This window comes from Schistosoma haematobium, chromosome ZW (assembly GCF_000699445.3).
Source record: "Schistosoma haematobium chromosome ZW, whole genome shotgun sequence".
NCBI classification, from domain to species: Eukaryota; Metazoa; Platyhelminthes; class Trematoda; order Strigeidida; family Schistosomatidae; genus Schistosoma; species Schistosoma haematobium.
In genome coordinates this window covers 35,976,708-36,002,812 of record NC_067195.1, presented here as the reverse complement: position 1 = coordinate 36,002,812, position 26,105 = coordinate 35,976,708, and the positions used below count along the sequence as shown (strand labels likewise).

Genomic DNA, 26,105 nt, shown 5'->3' with positions numbered 1-26,105 from the left:
GTCCACTCACACCTTGTTAACACTTATTTTCTTTAACCTATTAAAATGCTCTTTCTTAACAAATACCTTAATAAAAGAAAATTAGACTGAGCAATCATACCTTAAACATTTCTTCATGAATATTGGCTATTCTGCCTCTCGTCCTTTCTTTTACTTGCTCCCTCTTTCAGCCCCCTTGTGATATGGAACGAGAGATTTCATCCTGCACCATCCTCAAAGCCTTAGACATTCCATAGGGACATAAGGTTGCGACATTTAGAAGCTCCCAACTTCATGGACCTGTCCTTGACCATCAGTTGCACATTCGCAACGCAACTTTCGTGAAGCGCGCCAACTGTAGTACTGATTAAAACCATCTACATTCATATCTTATAAATTATGAACCCAGCTATGTAATTTACTACAGTGGATATTGTATCATTTGTATCAATTTGATCTTGCCTGTAAACTGGCATGCCTCATGTAACAAACTGTTATTTGAGAATAAATTATTATTATTATTAAAATGCAATTTGTAAGGAAACGCATGAACAATGAAATGTGAGACAATGGATCGATGTTTGCAACAGCAACAGTCCGGTTTGATATGATGGATTGATAGTTTGCAAATTAACGATTTACTATATGGTTCGTATATTTTACCGAGTAACTGTAATTTTGTGCTAAATACATTCGATTGTCCCCACTCGTGTTTTGTTCACTACAGTACCAGTAATTGTTTTACTGTACCCGTTTGTTTAACTGTAATAAAACCTTATATTGATTGTTGATTGTGACCTTGCACGAGTTCGGTCACTTTCAGTAACCCCACTTGTAAACTTTGGCACGATCTCGGTATTATTTCGATACCACGAGATTGCCAACAGATATATTCTATTACGACAAACAATTATATTTTTGTTTTTGGTCTACGAAGGGATCAAACTTATATCTAGTACGCAATCTCCCTGTAGTGGTGATCTTTGTCAATCGCAAGTCGACGCCTACCACATATTCACCAAAAGATTACCATTTGCTTCTTGAGTCAGCTGTATCTGGCGCATGTCTCATAAGTTACCGCGGTTATCATTGTAGGGTCAGTGAAATGTCACCAAGCCCTAGCCAAATCACCCGGCATTTGGGTCACTAAATATCGAACCGATCATCGATCCCTGTCAAGGTTATAGACGACCAACGTGCATCAGTTAATCGGGTGCTGTGGACTGGCCCATGCGGCGATGGTCTCATCTTCGCTTGTGTCTAGTTTGACTAATATATTTCTGTCATAACGCCCTTTGTGTTGTACAGTCTTCAATACATCTAAAGTACCTTGATACGTCAATGGTGTAATCCACGTAAGGTGCTGACCGCGAGGTATGACTTCGACGTTAGCTGCTTTGTCACCCCATTCCTGTCTGACTCTAACAGGCCTCCAACCATTTGACATAAATCACCGACGGTGGTGATATACATCAATAACTACTTCCTATCTTTCTGATTATCATCTCGGTTTCCCCTCTCATTCTTTAACCCCTGTCTCCCCACACTGTCTGCATTACCAACCGCCTAATTTACTCATTTATTCCTTAAAACAATCACCACCTAGCACTCGAATTGTCAATTTATTGTTTTCATATTGCAAACAGCTGACAACCTACCTGGTAGTGTGATAGTTGCTGATGTTCAGAAACCCTAATGCCCCACGGCAAATGTACTCACGTACATTACAGAATAGACAAATCCACAAATAACGATAAACTTGACAGGCATTACTGCAGTCGAGTGGTTAGACTACTACTCATTGAACATTTTCAACTACCTGAAATGTACCGAAATAACAAGAAGCAAGCGTAAATAAATTTGTTGGTTTATACAAGCCCGTGCCAGGTAATCGATATTGGATATATTTTGAACGGAGCTAAAAGTCTGTTTAAAGGAAATGAGTAAGTGGTTATTCCATCTTTGAATAATCATTGCTTTAACCGTATAACGATATTAGTGAGAGAATTACAGGATTTAGAGGCGGATAACCATTTCAAGCCTAGTTAAAGTCTGAAAGTATTAAAATTCTATGAATAACATGCACACAGATCAAGTGAACCCTGTCTAGCATGGTACAAAAGTTTCGGGAATTCATATTGTCTCTTAGAAAGAAATTGAGTGACCTGTGATATTCGTCTACGATATTTTCATTTGAAGGATATTAAAGTAGTTGTTGCAATCGTCTAAATTAAGCAGGAACATAGTTTCTGGGAAAGTATTTTAGATGTCAGAATTTTTCGGTCATTATAATATTATAAGGTGTTTACTGCACAGATTCTGAGGGGGCCTAGGCTAAACCACTAAGTGTCAACCAGTGCCCTGCCACACGGCTCGAAATCAGAGTTATTTCCTCTGTTAATTTGTTCACGCATTACGTTTCCTAGTGGCTTCTTTCGAATGATGAAATTCCCATACATCACTAAAGTCTAATGATGTGTAATAAACGTCACGGAAATACTATCAAAATATTCCTCTGATTTCACTTAACAGTGTTGTTATAAAGGGCGATTCTAACAGATTGGTTGCAGCTGATAGAGTATCAACATTGAAATTGAGAAAAAAATACGTTGTAGTCAGCTATCCTCAGTGTCAAAATAGAACAAATGAATGAATAACGATACAATAATCAGTTTAATTCAGTGATAATAAATTTTAATCACTGGTGCAATAAAGGCTATTTGGCAACAATCACGACTGATTAAATAACAGCAATAAGAACAAATCTCCGCCTGGAGACCCTGTGGGGGCTACTACCGGTCCCGGCATTGCAATGAACGTCATCCAATGCTATGCGCCTACCAACGACTACAATGAAGACGTTAAAGATCAATTCTACAATAGGCTGCAGCCAATCGTCGAGGAGTGCCCAACAAAGGACCTGACCATTCTGATGGGAGATTTCAATGTCAAGGTTGGAATGGACAACACCGGATATAAAGACATCATGGGACGACATGGACTAGGAGAAAGGAACGAAAATGGCGAGAGATTCGCAAACCTATATGCCTTCAATAAACTGGTTATAGGCGGCACTATATTCCCACGTAAACGCATTCACAAAAACTCATGGACTTCACCGGATCACACTACACAGAACAAAATCGATCAGATCTGCACCAACAAAACGTTCACGAGGACTATGGAGGATGTGAGAACCAAGAGGGGAGCTGATATAGCATCAGATCATCACTTGCTGGTCGCCAAGATGAAATTGAAACCAAGAAGCACTAAACAACGGGGCGGTCAACATCATAAAAGTTTAATACGGCTTTTCTTATGGATACTGAAAGACTCGACAAATTCAAGATAGTCCTCAGCAATAATATATAATATATTTCTGCAAGTGCAGGTACACGCCATTTTTGCAGGCATGATCTACAAATTACAACATTTATTATTTCACAGTATGCATGTTAAGTAAATATAGTCTACGAAAGTGAATATCAGTTCATTCCTTCAGGTATACTAAGTAGTCCTCAAAACATTTTCCAAAGTGACATCACGTCCACGTCACACACTAGATCTAATCTCGGCACAATTGTGTTATGACTTCGGTCGTGCTAGGTATTTATGCAATCAACTTTTCAAGTTTATAGTTGTTATAAAGTAGACTTGTAGAGCGCTTGGTGTGAACTATGACCTTGGGAAAACACATACGTCGAGTATGTTCCAGATGTCAGAAGTTCCATAGCTGTGCCCTCAGAGCAAGATTCCGAAAAGAGAAGAAACTGAGGAGCAGCAAGGTACTCGTATATAAACGATAAACAATACTTAACATTTTGTAGTGGAACAGATAGAGGTTTGATAAATCACTAGATTAAATTCATACTTGATCTTGTAGCTAGAGTGAAATAAGATCAGAGGCTCCATATGAAAGAATGCAGTAATAAAGAACAATGAGTTGTGGCATTTACCAATATGGAGTAAGTTCAAATGAAGCAAGGGAAGTCAGGGTTGGAATAAGGAAGGCTGTTTATTAGAACAGAAAACTCATATGGAGAGTAAAATGTCAAAGAAAACTAATAACTATGTCTTTTATCGTCTGATTTTTTCTTTTATCCATCCGATGCCTGTCACACAGTCTTAATGCAAAAGCAAAAGTTAGCATGGTACAGGTTGTCTTGGTAGAATAGCTAATCTAGCGTAAAATTGGAAACATGAGTCTGAATGGTGAGTGTAGGAGAACAACCTCAATATCACAGGCCTTTCATGATCTACTCAATGGAGAAGGAACTACTGCGGAGAGCAACTGTAAGGGGATCAAAGAAGCAATCACTTCAACATGCTATGAGGTTCTGGGCCGCAAGAAGCACCGTCACGAGGAATGGATCACTGTTGATACACTGGATATGATTCAAGAAAGGAGGAACAAGAAGGCAGCAATCAATACCAGCCGAACAAGAGCAGAGTAAGCCCAGCACAAACTGAATACACAGAAGTACACAAGCAAGTGAAGAGGAGCATCAGAACTGACAAACGTAAATATGTGGAAGATTTAGCAATGACGGCAGAAAAGGCTGCAAGGGAAGGAAACACGAGAGAACTGTATGACATAACAAAGAAACTCTATGGAAATCGCCGCAAACCAGAACGACCAGTGAAAAGCAAGGAAGGCAAGGTAATCACCAACATTGAAGAATAACGAAACAGGTGGGTAGAACAAAGAAGGACTTCTGGTCAAAATACCAAAGAAAGGCGATCTCAGCAACTGTGATAACTACAGGGGCATCACTCTTCTCTCAATACAGGGAAAAGTCTTCAACAGGGTATTGTTAAACAGGATGAAGGGCTGCGTAGTCGCCCAACTTCGAGAGCAACAGGCTGGATTCTGTAAGGATCGATCGTGTACAGACCAAATCGCAACACTAAGGATCATTGTGAAACAATTAATTGAATGGAATTCACCACTCTACATCAACTTCATTGAAAGCATTTGATAGCGTGAATAGGAAAACACTATGAAAGCTTCTTCGATACTACGGCGTGCCTCAGAAGATTGCCAGTATCAGACGGAATTCCTATGATGGATTAAACTGCCAAATCCTGCATGGAGGACAGGTCACAGACTCGTTCGAAGTGAAGACCGGTGTCAGGCAAGATTGCTTACTCTCACCCTTCCTCTTTCTCCTGGTGATCGACTGGATCATGAAGACGTCAACGTCTGAAGGGAAGCACGCGATACAGTGGACATCTAAGATGCAGCTGGACGATCTAGACTTCGCAGATGATCTGGCTCTTCTATCGCAAACGCAACAACAAATTCAGGAGAAAACGACCAGTTTAGCAGCAGAGGTCTCAACGTACACAAAAGGAAAAAGCAAGATTCTCCGATACAAAAGAGCATGCGCCAATCCAATCACAATTGACGGAGAAGATTTGGAAGATGTAAAAACCTTTATATATTTGGGCAACATCATTAATGAACACGGTAGGTCTGATGCAGATGTGAAGGCGTGGATTTGTAAAGCAAGAGTGGCATATTTACAAATGAAGAACATATGGAACTCAAAACAACTGTCAGCCAACACCAAGACAGTTCTACTGTATGGGGCGGAAACCTGGAGGACTACGAAAGCCATCATCCAGATGAAACAAGTGTTTATCAATAGCTGCCTTCGCAAAATATTTCGGATCTATTGGCTAGACACTATCAGCAACAACCTACTATGGGAGAAAACAAACCAGATTCCAGTGGAGGAAGAAATCAGGAATAGGCGATGGAAGTGGATAGGACACACAATGAGGAAACCACCCATCAATCAACTTCTTGAAAAATGAAGAAAATACCATCTATCATCCACACACCTTCAGGTTACCAGAAGATTAACTTAATAGCTATTTATTAAACGTGGGACGGCTGCTCATTATCTGTTGTGTGGTGGGGCAAATTCATCACAAACCAGCGATGTGTAATGTCACAGTCTCATTATTCATTCTAACAACTATAACGATGTTGTTAGTTGGATCATGCCCCTGGTGAGGCGTTGTATATGGTAATAGGTTGACTAGTTCAACTGCTTGTTAAAAGTATGTTGTAGCCCATGAGTTCCCCAAGGAATGGTTTAATCATAGTATTTAAACCCGTATATATGTTTTAGATTCACATGTACTATAGTAGTAAGGAGTACAATAAAGAAACTCGCAGGTATTATATTATAATAAGCAACTCTATACGTTGGTTAAAAATGCCGTTAGAATATAGCCCTCGAGGGGATGCGTACAAATTTCCAGTTCATTTAGCTTCCAACTAGCTCAATTATAGGTATTTATTTAACCAATCAATCGACCAATACTTTCAAATCAAAAGGCGTTTCTATCCTACTGTGTCGCCAGTGTGACAGTTCACTTTTAACGTTGTCTCCAATCGAAATTGGCAAACGACAATTCGAAAGAGGTAATATCTCGATAGAAACATAGAAGTGGAAACTCGACAGGAACGCCAAACTGAACACCAATCTTGGAACGCAAAATTCATTACGAAATCGCAACAGGACACAAGTTGATTTTCTCCTCTCAATTTGGGATCTCCATTAAGCTAAGGGGAATATAATCAATTTTTTTTAGAAAACGTAACTTAGATGTAAAGTTCGGTGAACCACATATTATACAGCCATATGCCGGTTTTGGGCGATTGTAGTGAACAATCATAAGTAACCAAGACTCGACTCTAGTGCCTTTAATTTCATTCGTAGATTCTGTAAAGACTCTAGTCACGTTGAAACGACCTGTTTATCCTCTGTTTAGTTCTATAACCTTCTACACTGATGGAGTTTTAGTTTCCAATCATTTTTCCCCGATTGTTAGGATACTCCATCAGCGTTCTAAACATAATACTCCTTTCGACGTTTTTGAGTCGCACCTACTGAATTCGGACCATGTTATGATATCTAGATATATACCCTCGAAGATTCATGACGACGTCTAATGCCAATAAAGATTCTTGGTGTATTATTGGTGTTAGCAACCTATCTGGAAGCCTCATGTCCCTCCCTGTTCATGGTTAATGAGGTATACATCCAGTAGACGCATGGATGCTACCGCAATATGCCAGTTAACACATATATAGCTAAGTCCAGCGATTTAGCTATCCAGTGATTAGAAATGCCTTTATTAGCTCCTTGAGAGTTCAGTTGGTTCGCTCAATAAGCCAGCGACGAGAGACCCAAATTTTAAATACTGCTTTAGTTTGAGAACACGTACTCTACAGAGGAATGGCCCCACATCATTTAGTAAGTGATCAGCCATCACTTGGTTTCCCGAAATGGCCTAATAATGTCAGTCTCCACTATCTTGTCCGAGTAACCTGGTTCCATAATCACTGGGGGTGTCCTCGTGTGGTCTGTTGGGCTCTCAATCATTCAACAAGCTTTTCAAGCTCTGGCGCAATTTCGTATGTCTTTTTGTTGTTCTGAGCACCAACATCTACGTTACACGACCTCTATTATTTTATTTTGGCTTCAATTCCACTGGACTTTGTCCAATACAACACCGACCGTAGACTGTTGAACTGCTGGTGGTCTCGAATAGTGTCATCCACAGCACAAACATGGTACACCATCTAGCATTATAAGGAATTTCCACATGGACCATGGATATCTACCTTCACAACTCACATCTTGACTCTCGTCTGAAGATGACCGAGAATTCTGAATTTTCAAAGTGTTTCCGAACCTGTCGCCTGGATATGACACCGTTCAACAACTCCCATAGTTTTCAGCACTATTATATTCCCTGTTGATGAAGTGCACGAAGGACAGTTTCTATGGGGTTTGACTGCGTCCGGGTTTTGATGCTGTTGATCAGGCCGATGGATGTATTCATAGTCAGTTTCTTGTAAGCTCTCTTACCATCGAGCAATTTCCCCCTCCCAGATCTCAAAAATGCTGTAACCATAATAATGCTTTATGACCGGTTCCAACAACAAACTTGCGTCCTAATAAGTAATGCCGGAAGTGCCGCACAAAGTAAACGACTGCTAGAACTTCTTTGCGTGTCATGCTAGGATTTTTCGCTGACTTATGTAGCATTCGGCTTCCATAAGCAATAATCTTTTCTTTTCCGTCCCGACAGTTTTAGCTCCTTTGATTCGTCTCTAGAAGGGAAGTTGCCTAGCACGCAATTATGTTGATGACTGGCAAAACGATTAGCCTGGACGACACTTTCACGTGGGTTGTTTCAGCAAACTGTTTATATTTTAGTGCTGATATTATTTTGCATGAATTTTGTTCTATAGTACCAGAGTCTTTCGCTTCGGTACTAAGTTCAGTCTCCAAGCTTGGATTCGTTACTTTTGTTTTAAGCATGGTAGGATTCTAAGGCGTTTTTGCAGGCTTGCGGAAAATAATTAGTAACTCGAGCAATTGACTGGAATTGTCATCAGAGTAAATCCCCCAAGGAGATGCGAATAAATTTTTAGCTCATTTAGCTCAATACAAAGTATTGATCCAACCAATCAATCACCAATCTTAAATCAAAGTTTGTTTCTATCCCAATGTGTTGCTAATGTTACAATGTTGCTTGTTTATTGTAATCATCCTCACATACAAAGATTATGCACGGGTTCTCCTTATAGAGTGAAGAACTTTATCACCAGACTGCTCCAAGCAGAGCATAATTTTGATTCTATTAAAATGTTTGTGATAATAATTCCCTCACAATTTCCCGGCTCTCATTCCTATTTGTTTCATTTTATTACTCACTCCATGGTGGGTATTGAAAACACCTGCTAATGGCCCGGTGATATACCCTAATGAGGTGCAGCCACTATTAGCTCCACCATATGATGAAGTAGAAGTGGCCTTTAGCCCTAACCACTTAGTCCTCGAAGCTGAATACGAAACAACTGGGAAAATAGGTATTCAACATTTAACGCGGAGAAAAACCTAACGATGGAGAAGGTAGGAACTGTAGCGTGGTGTCGAGTCGAGACTAACTATGAACACCGCTACCAAGAAACACGTGCCAAATAAATCAGAAGGCGAAGGTAGAACGTAACCAAATAAATCCATAAAATCCCCGAGAAGCTAAATATCAGAAGGTAGTTAATGGACCAAGTCGAGATATATTTGCTGGCGATCTCGTGGTATCGAAAGGATACCGAGATCGTGCCAGGATACAAGCTTGGTTACAGAAGGTAACCGAATTCGCGCGAAGTCACAATCAAAGTGTAAGAATAAGAATGGAAGCACAATATAGCTGTCATTAGCACAATCAAACAAAAGCACATTAAAACAAACACTGGTACAGTTGGTTATAATAATTGTTTTTATTAAACCAGTCGTGTTCTCGTGATAAATGTGAGTCACTACAGAACAATGAGTTCGATTAATTCGACTTGATCGGATGGGATGGCTCGGCCTTTCAAGCGTGGTCTTACTTTATTTTATTTTATCCATATTAAATATATTGTTCTGTCTCCAGTCTAAATGTGTTTTTAATCATGTATTGATGGATGTTACAACGCGATGAATCAGGGTAGACGATGATGTGACGTCCATATAAGATCTTATAGATTAGACAGTTACATCATAACGAATCTACAATTTTAGGAGTTGATTTATTATTAGAGCAGTACCAATATCGAAGTTGATCATAATTCTAAAAAGTCACATGAGTCACCTGTGACCAAAACATGTTCTCTGCTGCGCATGTGAACCAGGAAGCTGACATTTGAACTAACAGAATGTTTCCACTTATTTGCACTCCTTTGTGTGTAGAATGTGTCTGTTTTTTGATAATACTTGAAAGGGGTTCCTAAGTGTTGTCATCACATAGGTTCAAGTACAGAACCTTGAAATAAACATGAGGTCACAATGTTATTGGAATATTGAATTAATTTGCATTCAGTGTTGCATATATGTGACCGGCTTTTGTACTATGTATATATTATAACACAATGGAGCCGGATAAAACAGACTTCTGAACTTCAGCTGATAAGGTATGGAGCCAAGCCTTCGTTATAGTTTAACTATAATTATAGACTCAGTTTTAAAATCGTAGATGTTTCATGATGCGACTACACAATCTATAAGATCTTACGTGGAAGTCCCACCATTGTCTACACTGACTCATCCTATCGTGATCATCAGCAATATGATGTTTAGCACTTCTCAAGAATATACTTGAGCTGGTGATAGAATATTGTGATTTAATGTGCATAGAGATGTATTGAATGGATGACCGTGTTTGGCTGATTAAAAACTTTATATTAAATATTTTTAACTTCGCTGTGTTTTTGGATGTATTTGTTTTGCTCAACTTCTAAACTTGTCTGTTTATATCATTATTTTCGGACATTTTGGTTTCTTTTTGTCTTTGGTTTGATATTTGGGAGTTTTTGCTCCGGGAACCTACAAAATTGAAGAACCACATTTGGGTCAACTACTTGTAAATTGTGAATAAACTTTGGTACCTAAATCGGAGTTTGGTTTTATTGTTAATGTGCGTTGCAACTTGGACGTAATAACCACACCTTCAAGGCTGAACCATGCCATACCGATCAATGGTTCCTTCGTTCACCATCGCTGACCTCCTCCAAGTGTTACATGTTGAATGTCTAAGTAACTATATATTCAGCCTTGAGAATTGTGTGGTTAGGAGCCAATACCAATACATATTCACTTATCTTTACTGTGGTCACGAAGAAGAAAATACTCCACACACTCAGTGAGTTGCTCTGATGCTGTCCAAAGAAGCATGTAAAGTACTCATTGGATGGGAATCTCATGGATCAAGGATCATCAAAGCATCCTTCAAAACAAAGAAGGAGGGAATCACAATAAATGTTATCCCATGTTATGCATCCACCAACGATGATGATAAAGATCGGTTCCACCAGAGGTTGCGATCGATCATAGAGAAGTGCTCGGGAAAAGACCTGTCCATTGTTGATGGAAGACTTAAACGCCAAAGTCGGAATGGACAACAGAGGCTATGAGGATTTCATAGAATGACATGGAATGGAAGAAAGGAACGAGAACGTCAGATTCGCAAATCCATGTGCATTCAACAAATTTGCCATAGGCAGCACAATATTTCTATACAAATGCATACCCATCAACAGTGGAAAAAGCTGTAATGGAAGGAAATATGAGACAGTTATATGATATAACGAATAAACCGACAGGAAATATACTAAACCAAAGAGACCGATCAAGGACGAAGGTAAGCCAATCACTGAGATTTAAGAGTAGAGGAACAGATGGATAGAACACTTTGTAGAACCCTTGAATAGGTCAGCTCGGCTGAATCCACCGGACATTGGAGCAGTGCCTACAGACTTTCCTGTAGATGCCCCTTCACCAGCAATAGAAGAAATCAAGACGTTCTTCAGACAAATCAGGTATGGGAAAGCAGCAAGTCCTGACAATATACCAGCCGAAGCAATAAAGTCGAACATAGAAGTAACTGCAAACATGCTCCGCGTTCTATCGAGGGAGATTTGTGAGGAAGAACAAGTGCCGATCAACAGGATGTATTCCTAAAAGATCGATTGTACACCGACCAAATCGCGATACCACGAATCATCGTTGAGCAATCAGTTGAATGGAGTTTATCGCTATACATCAACTTCCTTGATTATGAGAAAGCACCTGACAGTATGTATAGGAGAATATTATGGAAGCTTCCTCGACACTATGGTATATCTGGGAAGTTCGTCAAAACCATCTGGAATTCATGAAATGGACTGTAGTGCATGTTCGTGCATGAAGAACAGGTGACAGACACATTTCAAGTAAGGACCAGAGTCAGACAAGACCGCCTACTCTCCCACTTTCGCAGCAGCCTCTGCATACGTAGGCCTCAAAATACTTAAAGGAAGAAGCAAGATTCTCAAATTCAACCCATAGAACATAAACCCAATCACACTTGATCGAGAAACTCTGGAAAATGTGGAAAGTCCCACGTATCTGAGCAACGTCATCGGTGAACGTGGAGGAGCTGATGCAGATGTAAAGGCTAGGATTGACAAAGCGGGAACAGCATTCCTACAGTTGAAGAACATATGGAACTCAAAACAACTGTCAAGAAATATCAAAGTGAGAATCTTCAATACGAACGTCAAGATAGTTCTATTGTATGAAGTTGAAACTTGAAGAACTATCAAAACCATTACCAAGAAGGCACAATTACTTATAAACAGTTGTCTGCGCAAGATACTCAATGCCGTTGATCGGATACCATCAGCAACAGTCTACTGTGGAAGAGAACAAACTAGCTTCCATCTGAACGTGAACTAACTGCAATTAAAAAAGGATAAATAACATCTCTGCTCGGTACTGTGGGGATTATGTGTTTTTATTTACTTTCCATTATGAAATATTCCATTTCATCAAACTGGTTGGACTGTCAGGTGAGTCAGTTTCACATTTTTTCCTGTTTATATGTTTTTTTAAAGTATTGAAATACTGTCCAGCTTTTCATCGCACAAAGTCTGTGAATCTATTCAGCTCATTGATTATTCTTTTCAGTAAAATTCGTTTAATGCTTTTTATTGCAAGACCTTCCCCCAGTAAAATGGTGTATCTTAAAAATCGTTCGTTAGGCAGCTGATTAGACGAATTAGTGGCCGAGAACATCAATGGGCATAAACAAATATATCTGAACACAAATTACAGAATCTCAGTAAAATCTGAGAACCATACAATAAATAATTCATTCAAAAAGTGTCAACCAATTGTCTCAGACTTGATTGTTCCCCCGTTTCCACACCAATCTCTCCCTTTTCTTCAATCTTCCTAACTTTCTACCGCCAGACATTTCACTTTCGATTGATGGTACATACTACTTATATCTGTGGATATTAGTAGCACACCCCACAGTACAATGGTCATTCCATACATGTATGGGCGTGTTTCGAACCATTCATTGTCTACACAACATAAAGGCTACATATGATGTTTTTCAAACTATTATTCAAAAACGAAAACTTCATTATATCCTAGTGACTTGTACCAAGTTTGGTAACCGTTTGCGGTAACTGGAAGTCTCTCTACAAGTCTCTTTCATTAAATAATGTTGAAAACCATGATGAACGAGTCATGTCTTATTGCAATGACATACTTTATTTAAGGGAAAAAAATTGGAAGGAAGAACCGTTATCAATTATAATGAGATGCTATTCGAATGTTGAATGTTAGTACTACTACTAATAGTGAAAAAAGTAGTAATTAACAGAGACGAGGAATATTACAGTGAAAGCAAGGTAAAAAATCAAATATTCAGTAAGCGAAAACACTTAACTGTGCTGAAGATGACATAAATTCACATCAGAATATTAGTTTAAGCAAACGAATTATTTGCAATGAAAATGAAAGAACGTTGATGACACGAGCTGTAAAAATTTATATTCTATCACAAAGCATTGTACCAAGTTTATTTATTTATTACTAGATGTTATCATAGTCACATTTTCCATGACATTCTCAATGAAAGCTGATTCAGTTTATGGTTCAACAGCAATCGAATATTAAGCATGTTTAGTTATGGTAACTCGACATGGTTAAAAACCGTTACCTAAATTGGTTGGTCAGTTAAAGATTATGCTTCAGGGACATTCTATTGGCTGTAATACAGAAGAGCTGTGAAAAATTCACCTAAAATTTCACCAATCATTTCTTTAATTGAGTCACAACTTTCTTACACAAAATATTTCGTTGAGTATTAAGTAATCAAATAGAATAGATTTGTATTATTAGTATATCTTATGATCTATGACTTGATCAAAACAAATTACTTGGATAGTTCATTAAAATTCACTTTCACCATCTTATTTAGACAAGTCAAAAAGCTTTCCTAGCTTTTTATGCGTTTAACTGTTATGACGATTTATTAGTTCACTGGTTGGTAGCACTAAAAATGTTATTATCTAGATCAATGGTTCGCTGCTAGACACTAACAATTTATCAGAAACATTATATCTCCATATCATTGCCAACTCATTACTAGTTCTGAATAATAGTTTTCAGTTCATTCGGTTCTAAACAGATTTATCACATCAAGGGGGAACTTCTGTTACCAAAAAAAAGCCAAAATTGATCGAATGAATATTTTCCTATCGGTCTGCTTTTTTAGAATACTTTTTCTCAATCCATTATTTCATTAGTAGTAAACAAGGCTAGAATGGAGTTTCACGCAGTATCTTTATTTCGGAATGTTGAGAATATTTTCAATAGCTAAGTTCTCAAGGTAAGTTACAAACAATACTCAGATTATTCAGTGTCTCGTCACGATAGATCTGACTAAATTACTATCTACAGCGATTAAAAGTTTGCAGGTCAACTCTAAACAGAAAAGAAAAATTTCAAATTCTTAGTCTCAATGGATACTCAAAGAGTAAAAAGCAAGTAGAACAATTTAAATATGTGGCAATCTGGTTACTTTTATTAAAATGATTCAAGAATAAAGGTGATTTATTTGTATAATGCTAAAATAAAATCCTATGTTAATTGAAGGCAACAGAAGAGTTAATAAATTTTCTGGATTGTCATGTATTTCCCTTTTAATTAGTGATTATCACACATTTCACAAAATTAGTTAAAGCACGAAAACCTCAGGGTGAAAAGTAGCTCTCATTATAACTACTAATAATAAGCATAACATTCAAAGGCCAAATAATATTGTGAATAAACTTCCATGAACTTCAGAATTACAAAAGGGATGCCAGCTTTGTAACCTTTTGAAATTATGTAACACAACATCCGAAGGTAAACAGGAAAACTGTTAATGGTACAAACAATCAAATATAAAAGAAACAAATATGAAAAGTTACGTTTTCTAAGACTATCTCAGAACATGGTTCTATACTGGAATTTATTAATCCGCAAAAAAAAAAACAGTGTACGGAGAATTGGATTCATGAATTAGCCAGATATTGTGACTCTGCTGCCATTGCATTCTCTTGAAAGTTGGTGGTGAGATTTGAATTGTACTTCACAGAAATCGCCTAAGCATTTGTGAAACCTGTCTGAAAGATGTCAACGCATAATTGTTCATCTGCTCATCCATAGGTTTACTTTTATAAATTACAATCTCAGCATTTGTCTTCACGTGAATCTATTGACTAACAGATACTTTCTGAATGTTCACGTCTCTAAGCACCAAAGTGTTTAAGTAGTTATTTCTCAGATCCATATAATAAACAAGATAAAATACTCCATTTTTCACCACAAAATATTCTGAAACGTTTTTATCGTGTGATAACCTTTAGTAGCGCCATTTGAGAAAGGTACATGATTTATTCGTATCATTATAACATTTCTTCAAGCTTGTATCGAGCTAAATAACGGAAACAGTGGATAAACTCAATCAGTTCACTTTGAACAAGTAAACTGAGGCGGATATTTGCTGTTGGCTTTATATGGTTGAAATTTAATCTATATGCTTATATAGCTGTTAAAGATGTCACATGTATAATCCTGACAGGTAAAAACAAAAAATAAGAATGATGCTCAACTTAATAAGAAACTAAGTCACTTACTATCGAATAAACATGTTCAGTAAACTAGTAATGATCGACAGTTAAATAAATGTCAAGACTCATGGGAACATAAACAAAGCTAGTATTTAATAATAGTTTTTTATACATTATATACACCGAGCTTTATGGCTTTCGGGTTTGTATGATAAAACGTATCTTTTGTGATGAATTGGATTCAGTTATTAATGGAAACCAAAGGGTAGATTTCTGTCTGTTTGTAACAAACATTAAACGACTGAACAGATTTCGATTCTAATATTAATATGTTAATATGATAGATAGAGTTGTATTCAGGGATAAGGTCATTGCTCAAGAATACAAGTCAGAAGAAGCTGTTCTGTCATTCGTTTTCAGTGCATTGACATGTAAGTTCTTACAATCTGGAATCTAGACATATGATACAAAACTGGAGACTAAAAATTACTTATATCTTCTGATCACTATGTAAAAATAAGCGTACTATGAAAATTAATCCTTAGGGTATTGCATAGAGCTAACCTACAAATATAAAAAGATATGAAGATGAGGATTAGTGTAGATTAAGTTTATTCACTATGCTAAAAAATAATAGGTGTATCAGAAATGGTCCTTAAAACAGAATTTCTAATAGTTTTAATATTAACCTATTCATTTAGATGTAGATTGGACAATATTTCCTAATAGTGAGAAGTATTAGATTAGTTTATATCACTTTTAGTAAGAAACTCTATATCTATTAGCAAAAAAAAAGTACTTCTTTTGTTCTCTGAATAGACGGGGACAATAAGGTAACACTATGTGTTTTTTTCTTGCACTAAAACCACTTTTGTACAAGTAAAATATAAAAGTGTAAATAAAGAACAGTGAACAGAATTTATTTGAAACAGTGTAGAAAAAATATCACAAATAAAATTATAGCTTCGAAAAGACATGAAAAGTTTGTAAAGTCAACTGTTATGTATGAAACAATTTTCTTTGGGAGGGGGGAATGATATTGCTAAATAATAGCATTAGAAACAAATTATTGGGCAAGAAGGATGAATAGTTAACAAGTTACTTTTAATATCTTAAATGAAATATACATCATACGCTGTTCAGTGTATACAAAAGTTTTACTTAACTATAAAACACAATTACGAATCTTATGATATCACTTGAATGTTTATTAGTTTAATTAATTTCACAGATTTGATTGTTCGTAATAGTAATATTTTTACATAAAGATATTCCTTATTACGTAAACTTAAGATATTCATATCTTTCGAAGGCCAAAGTTTCCTCTTGATTATCCTTTATATCCAAATGACCCAACGAACCCAAATCACCGAGTTCTTTCACGAGAGTATACCATTCAAAAAAGTCTTTCCCCAGCTTCTTTGTAAATATCTCATCTTCCTTCAAATTTTGTAGGGCTTCCTGAAAGCTACTTGGGAGCAATTTCACGTGGTTCCCATTTTTACTTTCTGATGGTTTCTGGCCAGGAGGTGGCGGCTCAAGCTGACGGTCTAAGCCATCCATACCAGCCGCTAATGTAGCGGCAAGAACATGATAGGGACAAGAAGCAGATGATGGAATACGGTTTTCAATATAAGTGTTCTTTTCATCAAAGTTTTTAACGCGAATTGCCACAAACCTGTCACGGAAGTCCCAGTTTACAGCACCCGGTGCAAAAAACTTATTTAGTCTTCTATAGCAGTTAATGGTTGGTGAACAAATAGCTAACATCGCCGGCAGGTGTTCTATAAGGCCGCCGATCCAGTGGCGGGCAGTCACAGATAAACCATCAGGATCTGAAATAAGGAGTGAGGAAAAATTCAATATAGTATGATTTATACTCTTCCCTCAAGGTGTTTATGATATCTTACACCAGTACCTTCGTTATGGAAAATTGTTGTATTCTCTTCACTTTAATTTTATTTTCGGTATGGAAATGAATTATCCAATTTTCAAGGTGTTTTTATTCTTACTATTCTTTTCAAATACATTTGAACTTAGCAAAACAGAATCAGTAACCTATATCAAAAGGATAAAGCAGCGAAATACTTATACTTACACTTACACTTTTCAGAAGGTTAAATTTTAAAGAAAATGTGATGTTTTTATAACCTTATAAACATATTTAAATTGGACGGACTAGATTCTCATACATAAATAGATTAATAGAAATTAGTATTCAGGAACACAAGAAGTTTGAATCATGTCAAGATCTTATCAGATTAGTACTATGTCTACATTAAATAAATAAATCATATTTTTGGCGAAAAGCAGATGAGATCAAATATACATGTTTGAACCATTAGGAACTAATATATTTTTATTGTAACAACAAAATTTACCTGCATTATCATAAAATGCATTCCGACCAGTATCGGCATACCACAGCGAATGATTGTAATGACATCCACTGGAACTAGCGTTCAACAAGGGCTTAGTCATAAATGAAATTTCCATATTGTGTTTTTCACCTATTTCTTTAATAGCTTGCTTCAGTATAAAATAATTATCTGCGGCGGATAGTCCCCAAGATGGTACCAGTGGAGATTCTAACTGTCCTTCTCCGTCCTCATTACTATAATCTTGAATGTCAATGTTAGCAAGTTTCATGTTGTGATCAATATCAATGAAAAAGTCTTCATAGACTGATAGTAAGCTTGTCCTGTATATATCACCAAACTTAGTATACGGGACGGGAATTTTAAATGAACGCATATTAGTTTCACCTGTTTTTGTAGGCTTTAGGCATGTTGTTTCAAATGTGCCCTTTTGAAAAGCTCTAAATTCAGGTTCAAAAGCAGAAAATAAACGTAAATTGTATTTAGTTTGAAGTTCATCAATAAGCTTTTTTACTGCAACTCTTGGATGAGTTTTCATTGGTTCATTATTTGGCCAGGCCAAATAACACAGAACAGCACAAATGGAATATTTTCTAGTTCTAGGATTATCATCATTATCAGTGTTATTATTATGAGAATGTTGAGCTTTTCCATTTGAAATCCAGTAGCATGGATGTAAAGTTGAAAAATCAGGTTTAAGTTTACTGTTTACGTGTTTCCTCTTTATTATCTCTGGCACGTCGAATACCTGTGAAGTACAGAAATTCAATTGAATTTACTTGTCATATATTGATGACATTTATTTTCATAGGGAAAAAGTTAACTATTGGACAGATATCACTTAGACAGATAGTTTAACAATTAACAGGAAAATTAAGGTATACTTTGCACTGCAAAGTATTTTATGGAAAGAGGATTAGCTACAGTAAAACAATAGTTTACATGATTTCTGCAATTACAAGGTTATCGTCGATAAAAATCTCTATATCGTCGTAAGAATTCCTTAAACATGTCTGTACTATCAAGCTGCTACAAAAAATTTTAGCATAAGTCTCAATTCATAGCTTTATATCTATATTTCAAAATTACAGGTCAAATACACAAAATATTTGTTACCATTCTTAACCACTTTCATCAACGTCTTAACAATTGTAATATCTCACTTTAGATGCCTCAGCGAGTAGCCAGTCAACGAGTCAGTATAGTCGATTCTGGAAAAGTTCTTATTCTTAATTGTCTAAACATCGAGAAATACTGATGAATCAAAATATCGTAGGGTCGAAATCTGAACTAAATATTCAGTGTCTGTTATCGTTAAACTGAACCTACGTACATGACTTAATAAACAAGTAAACCCATGTTACTTTGGGGAAGTTAATCTCCCCGAGTTTGATAATTCAGTCGTAAAACGTCGGCTGACTATGAGATATAAATCCTGTTCACCAACTATGTTACCACTTTTCATTACCTTTCCCAATATATCCCCACTATAGTCCCTACCGAAAACAAGATTAAATACCTATGTTCTATTTCAGTGTCTGTTTCGGTGAAGTACTTCGAAAAAATGTTTCCAAGTAAATAAATTCGTTTGTTTCCAAAGTGAAGCTATAATTTCAGGTAACGATTTTAATTCGCTTTAAGTTCAAGGATACATTGTATCTGATTGCGATAAAATTTCACACTTATACTTACTTCACCTCGAGGACCGCCTGTTATTGCTCCTGAGTAGACTTCACTCTCTCCATTTGCAATCTTCCTCGCAAATCGCGTAGATAATAGCTTGCTGAGGTGTATCCCATTAAGATCTGGGAAACTTAAACGAATGTAATCGAATTTCCCCACTTCCTCTATAAAACGCTCCTTTACGTCATCCTTTTTCAGTGTGTCGTCTTTATTATTAGAATTTGAATCCATTTTGATCAATTTCTGCTCAAAACTAGTTGGTAAAAACAATTACACACGTAAAATGTTACTCTGTTTATTACTACTGTCAATTAGAATACATCAAATGTCATTTCAATATTCAATATGGTTTGTTAAGTTTGTTTTATAAACAAGCTAAAACTATTTTTCTCACGTATTTGTAACATAATAGTACGATGAACGGGATCATTTAATATATCATATTAAGTCAAGCTTAAAAATAATTTAAGTTCAAATGTAGTGTTCAATTCCTTGCTTCAGAAATTTGGTACCTTCAATGACCGCTTAATTTATCGGTAACTACGACCCAAGGAAAATTCACCGAAAAGAAAGGACATATGTTTTATTTTATTTAGGAACTTGTAAGCTGTTTGTACTTTTGTTATTTACAAGTATGAATCCCTGTTACTGCAAACGATCAAATTCAAGCAAATGACTGGCAAATTTCCATATTCTAGTTTCATACGGTCACTGGTCATTCAGAAATGGTAAATCTCCGTGAATTTCGTTAACTGGTATGAAACTTAAAAACAAAAGATTCAAGGATGGAATATCCTTTTAACTAATTTATTATTAGCCTGTAAAATAATGTACAATACATGAAGTCATTTCGAATACAACAACCGTGAACTATTCCTCTCTAATAAGTGCCCTTCACGCTTGGAATACTTTAGATTGGTTTTCATATCACAACGAGGTTAAATAATCTTCAATATTCAATGTTGTCTAACTTTGATCAATTGGTAGTTTCAGTGAAATTCGACTATGTCCAAAACTCTTTAGTGACCATTGTCACGTGCTCACTAGAAACTGGCTTCGAGAGGGAATTTCTAAAGTTCTAATAAGCTATTACCACTGGACCTGACCGTGTCGGGGTTTAGGAAGGTACCCACCAAACACAATGAGATGTGATAATGCAATATCGTGGGTTGATTGAAACTAGACTTTTACACCATTGGATGCCATCTCAATAGTTTAGAGGTCAGACACTCGTACACAACATCGAAGATCCTAGGTGCGACTCCCGGACGCGGGGTCATAGGTGCGTAGCCAGGTGAACACTACCGAGGAGTCCTATACTAGGACGAAGCGCCTATTCAATGCCTCTAGGTTTTCAATAGTCGCCTAACTTAAACCGGATAGTGATTTTGATGTATATCATCATTATTTGATCTATTATGTACTTTTGATTACGATATTTACCCGTGTGATGAGTTGTGTAGGAATTCATTTTCTAAAGAAATGGTTACCACGGTTTCCTTAGGAAAGTCGTAAATTTCACACTTCCGCATCATTGAAAGTTTATACTAAAACGCAAAATAATTAGGAATATTTTATATACAGGCATTGCGTGTGTTTCAAGAATTAATTTTTTTATAAATGAAAATTTAACAGAAAGTTCTCATGAGATCCACTTTATTTAGACAAATGACGAAGGACAGGGGTTTCAATATCGATAATATTCATTTTACTCAGTGTTATGGTAAACAGAGAACTGTTAGATATGTGAATTCCTTGAACTTTAAGTTGTTTATGTAAACGGACATTTTAAGGCTAATTCAGTTTATGAACTAGTTATTTGAATTTATTCAAATTAGTAACTCATGACCGTCAGTCATTACATATCGTTTCAGCCCAAAATGGGTGAATTTAAAGAAGTTATAAATTCAACATGGGTTCAAAGGTCGATATTTGGTCAGTGTTTGGATCCTCACACTTACAATGTTTTAGTCAGCTTTTAGTTTCACATGTAAACTATGAAAATGTAAAAATATAAATAATTATAACGATACTGAGTTTAGTTATAGTAACGTCAAAACATTTTGTATAAGCTCATTTTTAGAGTGAATTTGTAGTTTTCAGCTTTTCAACCTTAAGGTTTTACGCTTCTGTGGTGTTTGTATGAACTAATGATTCCTTTTTATTTGATTGCCAATCTGATTATGAAAGCCTCATAATACCAAACAAGCTATTAAAGAAGTATTTAACTTTGATAACTGATAATCTTTGTTGTGGATCAAACGAAAAGTAACTAAACAAATATTGTAACACGTATAAATGTTAAGTGGTAATATCAATACAGATGCTAAGTAGTTAAAGCGAATAATTACGTACTGACTTAGAAATTATATATATTGAAAGGGTTCAAAATATTCACAAATTTACAAATCTGAATAGACAATCTGTGGTATTTTATGAACTAATGATTCCTTTGTACTTGGTTGCCCGACGGTTTCGAATTCCAAATATAATATGTCCGTTTGTGCTCATCTAGTTCTACTTTCTGTAAGTTGGACCATTTCGGGAATTGCTAATTGGTACAATAATTTGAATACTTCTAATCATCATAGCTGTGAACATTAGCATTTCGAATGTATAAAGTAATTTTAACAGGATACTTAGGAAAGGATATAATTAAAACACCGCTGAGCTTTTTACCGGTTTGAACTAAAAAACTCAATGGCCAGTTGGTTTAAGTTTTTTTCGTTGCTATTCCTCTATTCTCATCACAACATAGTTCGTTAGCAGTTATCACTATCAGAAATAAAGGCGGGACTAAAGCCATCTGTTGTTTTTTGAAATAATTCATGATATAACAAATTTGGTGTTATTTTTGTCTTTCCGATTTTCCAAAGGATAGTTGTGCTTGACAGTTGAACACAGCAACGAAGAGATGAATATGCGATGATGTATTATTATTATTTTTAATGTATGAGTTGCTATAAGCTATCAGCTTTTTCATTAAGTCAGATTTAAAAGAACCATTATAGGATATCAATTTGTGGCGTACGATACGGAGCTAGTAACTGATAGCGTAACTAGTATACTATTCTCAAGTACAACACAAATAAACGTTTGAACTCAGTGCTAGCATCCTAATAAATGAGTTAATTTAAAATGAATTCGAAAACCGTTTTTCTAAATTCTCGAGCTGGGTGAATATTTCAGTCACAGAATTCTGACATGAAAGGCACATACACACCAAAAGAAAACCTCATTGGTAAAATATAGTTAGAAAGTTGACTTGAAACACAGTTTGCTCAGTCATGTTTACTCAAGGTTTATGTACTCCATCAAGGATGTTCAAGTCTGCACGTAGAAGCAAAGCTTGAATGATAGTCACAGATGCGGATAGAAGTTAAAACTATAGGGGATAACAATTTGGAACGTCATGTAGGTAGAATGTATTTTGTAGAATGCTCACAAGCAACATAAATTAACCGACAGAAATAAAGTACTATGGTTTAGAATAATCAAAGTTTTATTTACAAATCTGTTGTGCATTGAGTTCATAGGTTTATCAAGAGCTTTGATATTTCCATAAACTCGACTGTCTTTGGTTCCTGATGAACCATAAAAATCAATCAAATTTTGGAAGAAAGCAACAGCGGTAGGCTATTGCTATATTTTAATTTGATAAGTACACTTATTGAAAAATGAAAACGTGTTTGAATCCAGTTTACTGACATTTTATTAATATCCATTACTTAAGGTCATCTTATAAGTTTAAAGGAAAACCCAAAGGGACTAAAAAGTTCGAATGTATCAGTTTTACAATATAGATTGACTGACTGCACAATAAAAAAATAGATAAACAAATGACCTACAAATCAGTTATGGATGTGTCGTTATTTACAATATCAGTAGTTTGTAGTTATATAAACCATTAAATACGACAGAGTTCTGATCAAACACCATGATTTTTAGGTGTCTTAATGCGTTCATAGTGACTTTGTAAGAATTTGCGATGATAAAAACAAGAACGACTTCAAGGATACATTGTCTTGTTTTATACCAGAATTTAGACTTTTATTTAAATGAAAACTAGATCAAGGAAGAATTAAGACAAATTAACTATTTATATTAGGGCACATGTTTTCATTTTGATCTCGTCTTCATGAAATCCGATTTTTCAACTCAATTCCGAACCTTAATCCTATACGACAACCAGTCCTACTAAATAATGAAGGCCAATAATGCTGTTCATCATAACGAATTGATGACTGATCTTTATTTGCATACCATAATGTACGGAAGGTGAATGCACATACGACTGTTATTTAAAAAATAGAGACAGGGTTTAGTTTAAAAGTTAAATCTATTGTAAGTAGATGAAATCAACTCTAAATATAACATGAAATTGTAATTGTTCGATGTAACTGAGAACAAAATGTTTTTAGCTTTGGTACAATATGTAAGATTAATTTTTATAAAGAAATGAGAATTTGTCAAGAATGCATTAGTACAAGGAGGTGGAAGTCAGGATAACAGGTTGAACACACGATATGAAAATACCTCATTTTAAATTGTAAAACCAATAAGTCAGTTGGCCAGTGCAATTTTAATGATTGTAAAGGTTAAGTTACTTGATGAAAGAGATATTATATTACCTTATTTAGTTTGTTAGATGGTTATTTTCTGAAAATGCCTTCAAATCTTCAAGATACATTTATACAAAACTGCAGAAAAAGTTTAAACAACCAATCTTCATATGGTTAACAAATTTCTTTACTTCATCTAGCACATACTTACGCATGTTTCATATGCTTGTTTCACAAAAAAATACTAAAATAGTGAGACTTTGTCTCATTTGAACAATATAGAACGTTACGATTTAATTGAAGCAAACATTTGTTTCATGGTCACTAGCATAAAATATTAGTAACTCATTTTAAAGCATGAGTGTTTAGGTTTTGTATCGACTGGCTCGTTTGTTTGTATCTGAACTCAAGGAAATCAGTCTTGTCAAACAAATAACTTCTGTAAAACGGTCGCAAAAAGAACCCTAGAATATCTTAGTAAATAATGTTATGCATTTAAAAAAAACAGTAACAACAGTGTGTATAGTGAGTGCGGCCTATAGTCATCATTATGAACACAACACAGAAATTAACTTATCACATAGTGGTGAACTTCAACATCACTTGTAGCTGATAACTCACTGTACAACACAAACAGATTAAAAAATACTAACTTTTTGAGACTCAAATATTTTTTCAACACTTTACTTTTAGTAGTCTTAGTCTTATGTATTGCGGTAAGTATTTCGTGTCTGGTGATAACAAGTATAACTATGATTTGTTTAAACACAAAAAGCTAACCGTGAAAACATCGAATTTTCAGTGTCATCGTAGAGTTTTTTTAAACGCAATGGCGTTTGAAGCGAATGGTACTGGGTCCGAGTCCCAGAGTGAACATCAATTCTGAGATGCAGGTACGTCCAGCTGACGAGTCCCAAATAAGAGGAAACGCGCGTCCTGGATTCCACTGCTAGTCACTATCCATCATTGCTTACAAAAAGCTTGTGAATTAAGGCAATATCGAGGCATACGCACAGTATGCATACATGCCAATAACAGACTGATCAATTGCAGTCTTAAACCTCAATGAGAAGATACAAGCTAAACAATACCAAGTGAAAAATAGTAGTTATTTGTAAACACAAAAGCATTATATGAGTACAACAAGATAAAATTACTCACACAAAGTTATCAAATACACCAATGTTATTACTAACCTTTAATAGTCTTTAAAAAGTACCAATAAAATGTCAACTAGAAATCGAATCAAATATTTTAATGACTGAAAAGACGCAAGGTTTAAGATTTTTCTAATTACATTTTTTATTATATATTATTTTAATAAGTAAACCTTAACCAATATTATATATTAAAATTGGTCAGGTGGGAAGACATATGATTTGACCAAGGTTTCGCATGATAGTGGGCAAATCACTTGATTACTGGATGAAGATTGAAATATAATCACCATTTTGAATTCATAGATCAAATGAAATCAAGTAAAACCAGTGGTTGATTGGTTGGCAATTTAAAATAACTTTAAGTCTAGCCTTATCAACTCTATTTGTATTTTTTTTTGTGAAACAGAAAGTATGTTAATTCTCAGACTAAATGAATACTTGTAGTAATAAATTTAGACGACCTAACAAAATGATATACTGAAACATGATAAGTCAGAATCTATATTCATTTAATATTAAACAGCTTGCCCCACTAATTGTTGGGTCACATCTATTGAGAGATTCGTGTGTGCTATTTCAATGTCCGGTGAACTCAGCAATGTCTTCAAACTGCTCTATCCACCTGTTATGCTGCGCATGATCCTCAGTAATTGGTTCTCTTCATTTATTCTTAACTACTTAATCTGGTCCACTATGTTTCCCTGCTAGCTTCTTGATTGTACCATATAAATCTTTGATATTTCCTTCTCTTGAAGCTTGTTCTGCTGTAGTTTCCAAGTTTTCTACAAATTCACGATATTCAACTCTAATGTATTTCTTTATTCGCATGTTTGCTCGTACGTAATGTGGCTGCAACTTGTCTTTCTTTTCCCTGATCCGACTTGTCGAT

At 35.7% G+C, this 26,105-nt stretch overlaps 1 protein-coding gene across 1 annotated transcript; it reads right to left on the bottom strand.

The window, feature by feature from the left end:
* Window positions 1-16,203: 16,203 nt before the first annotated feature.
* MS3_00003419 (uncharacterized protein) lies at window positions 16,204-25,322 on the bottom strand. The gene is made up of 4 exons (XM_051211212.1): window positions 25,253-25,322; window positions 19,504-19,747; window positions 17,815-18,559; window positions 16,204-17,268 (listed from the first exon to the last, which is right to left on the bottom strand). The coding sequence occupies exons 2-4, from the start codon at window positions 19,723-19,725 to the stop codon at window positions 16,712-16,714; spliced, it is 1,524 nt and encodes a 507-aa protein (XP_051071250.1). The 5' UTR covers window positions 19,726-19,747; window positions 25,253-25,322; the 3' UTR covers window positions 16,204-16,711.
* Between the last annotated feature and the right edge of the window lie 783 nt (window positions 25,323-26,105).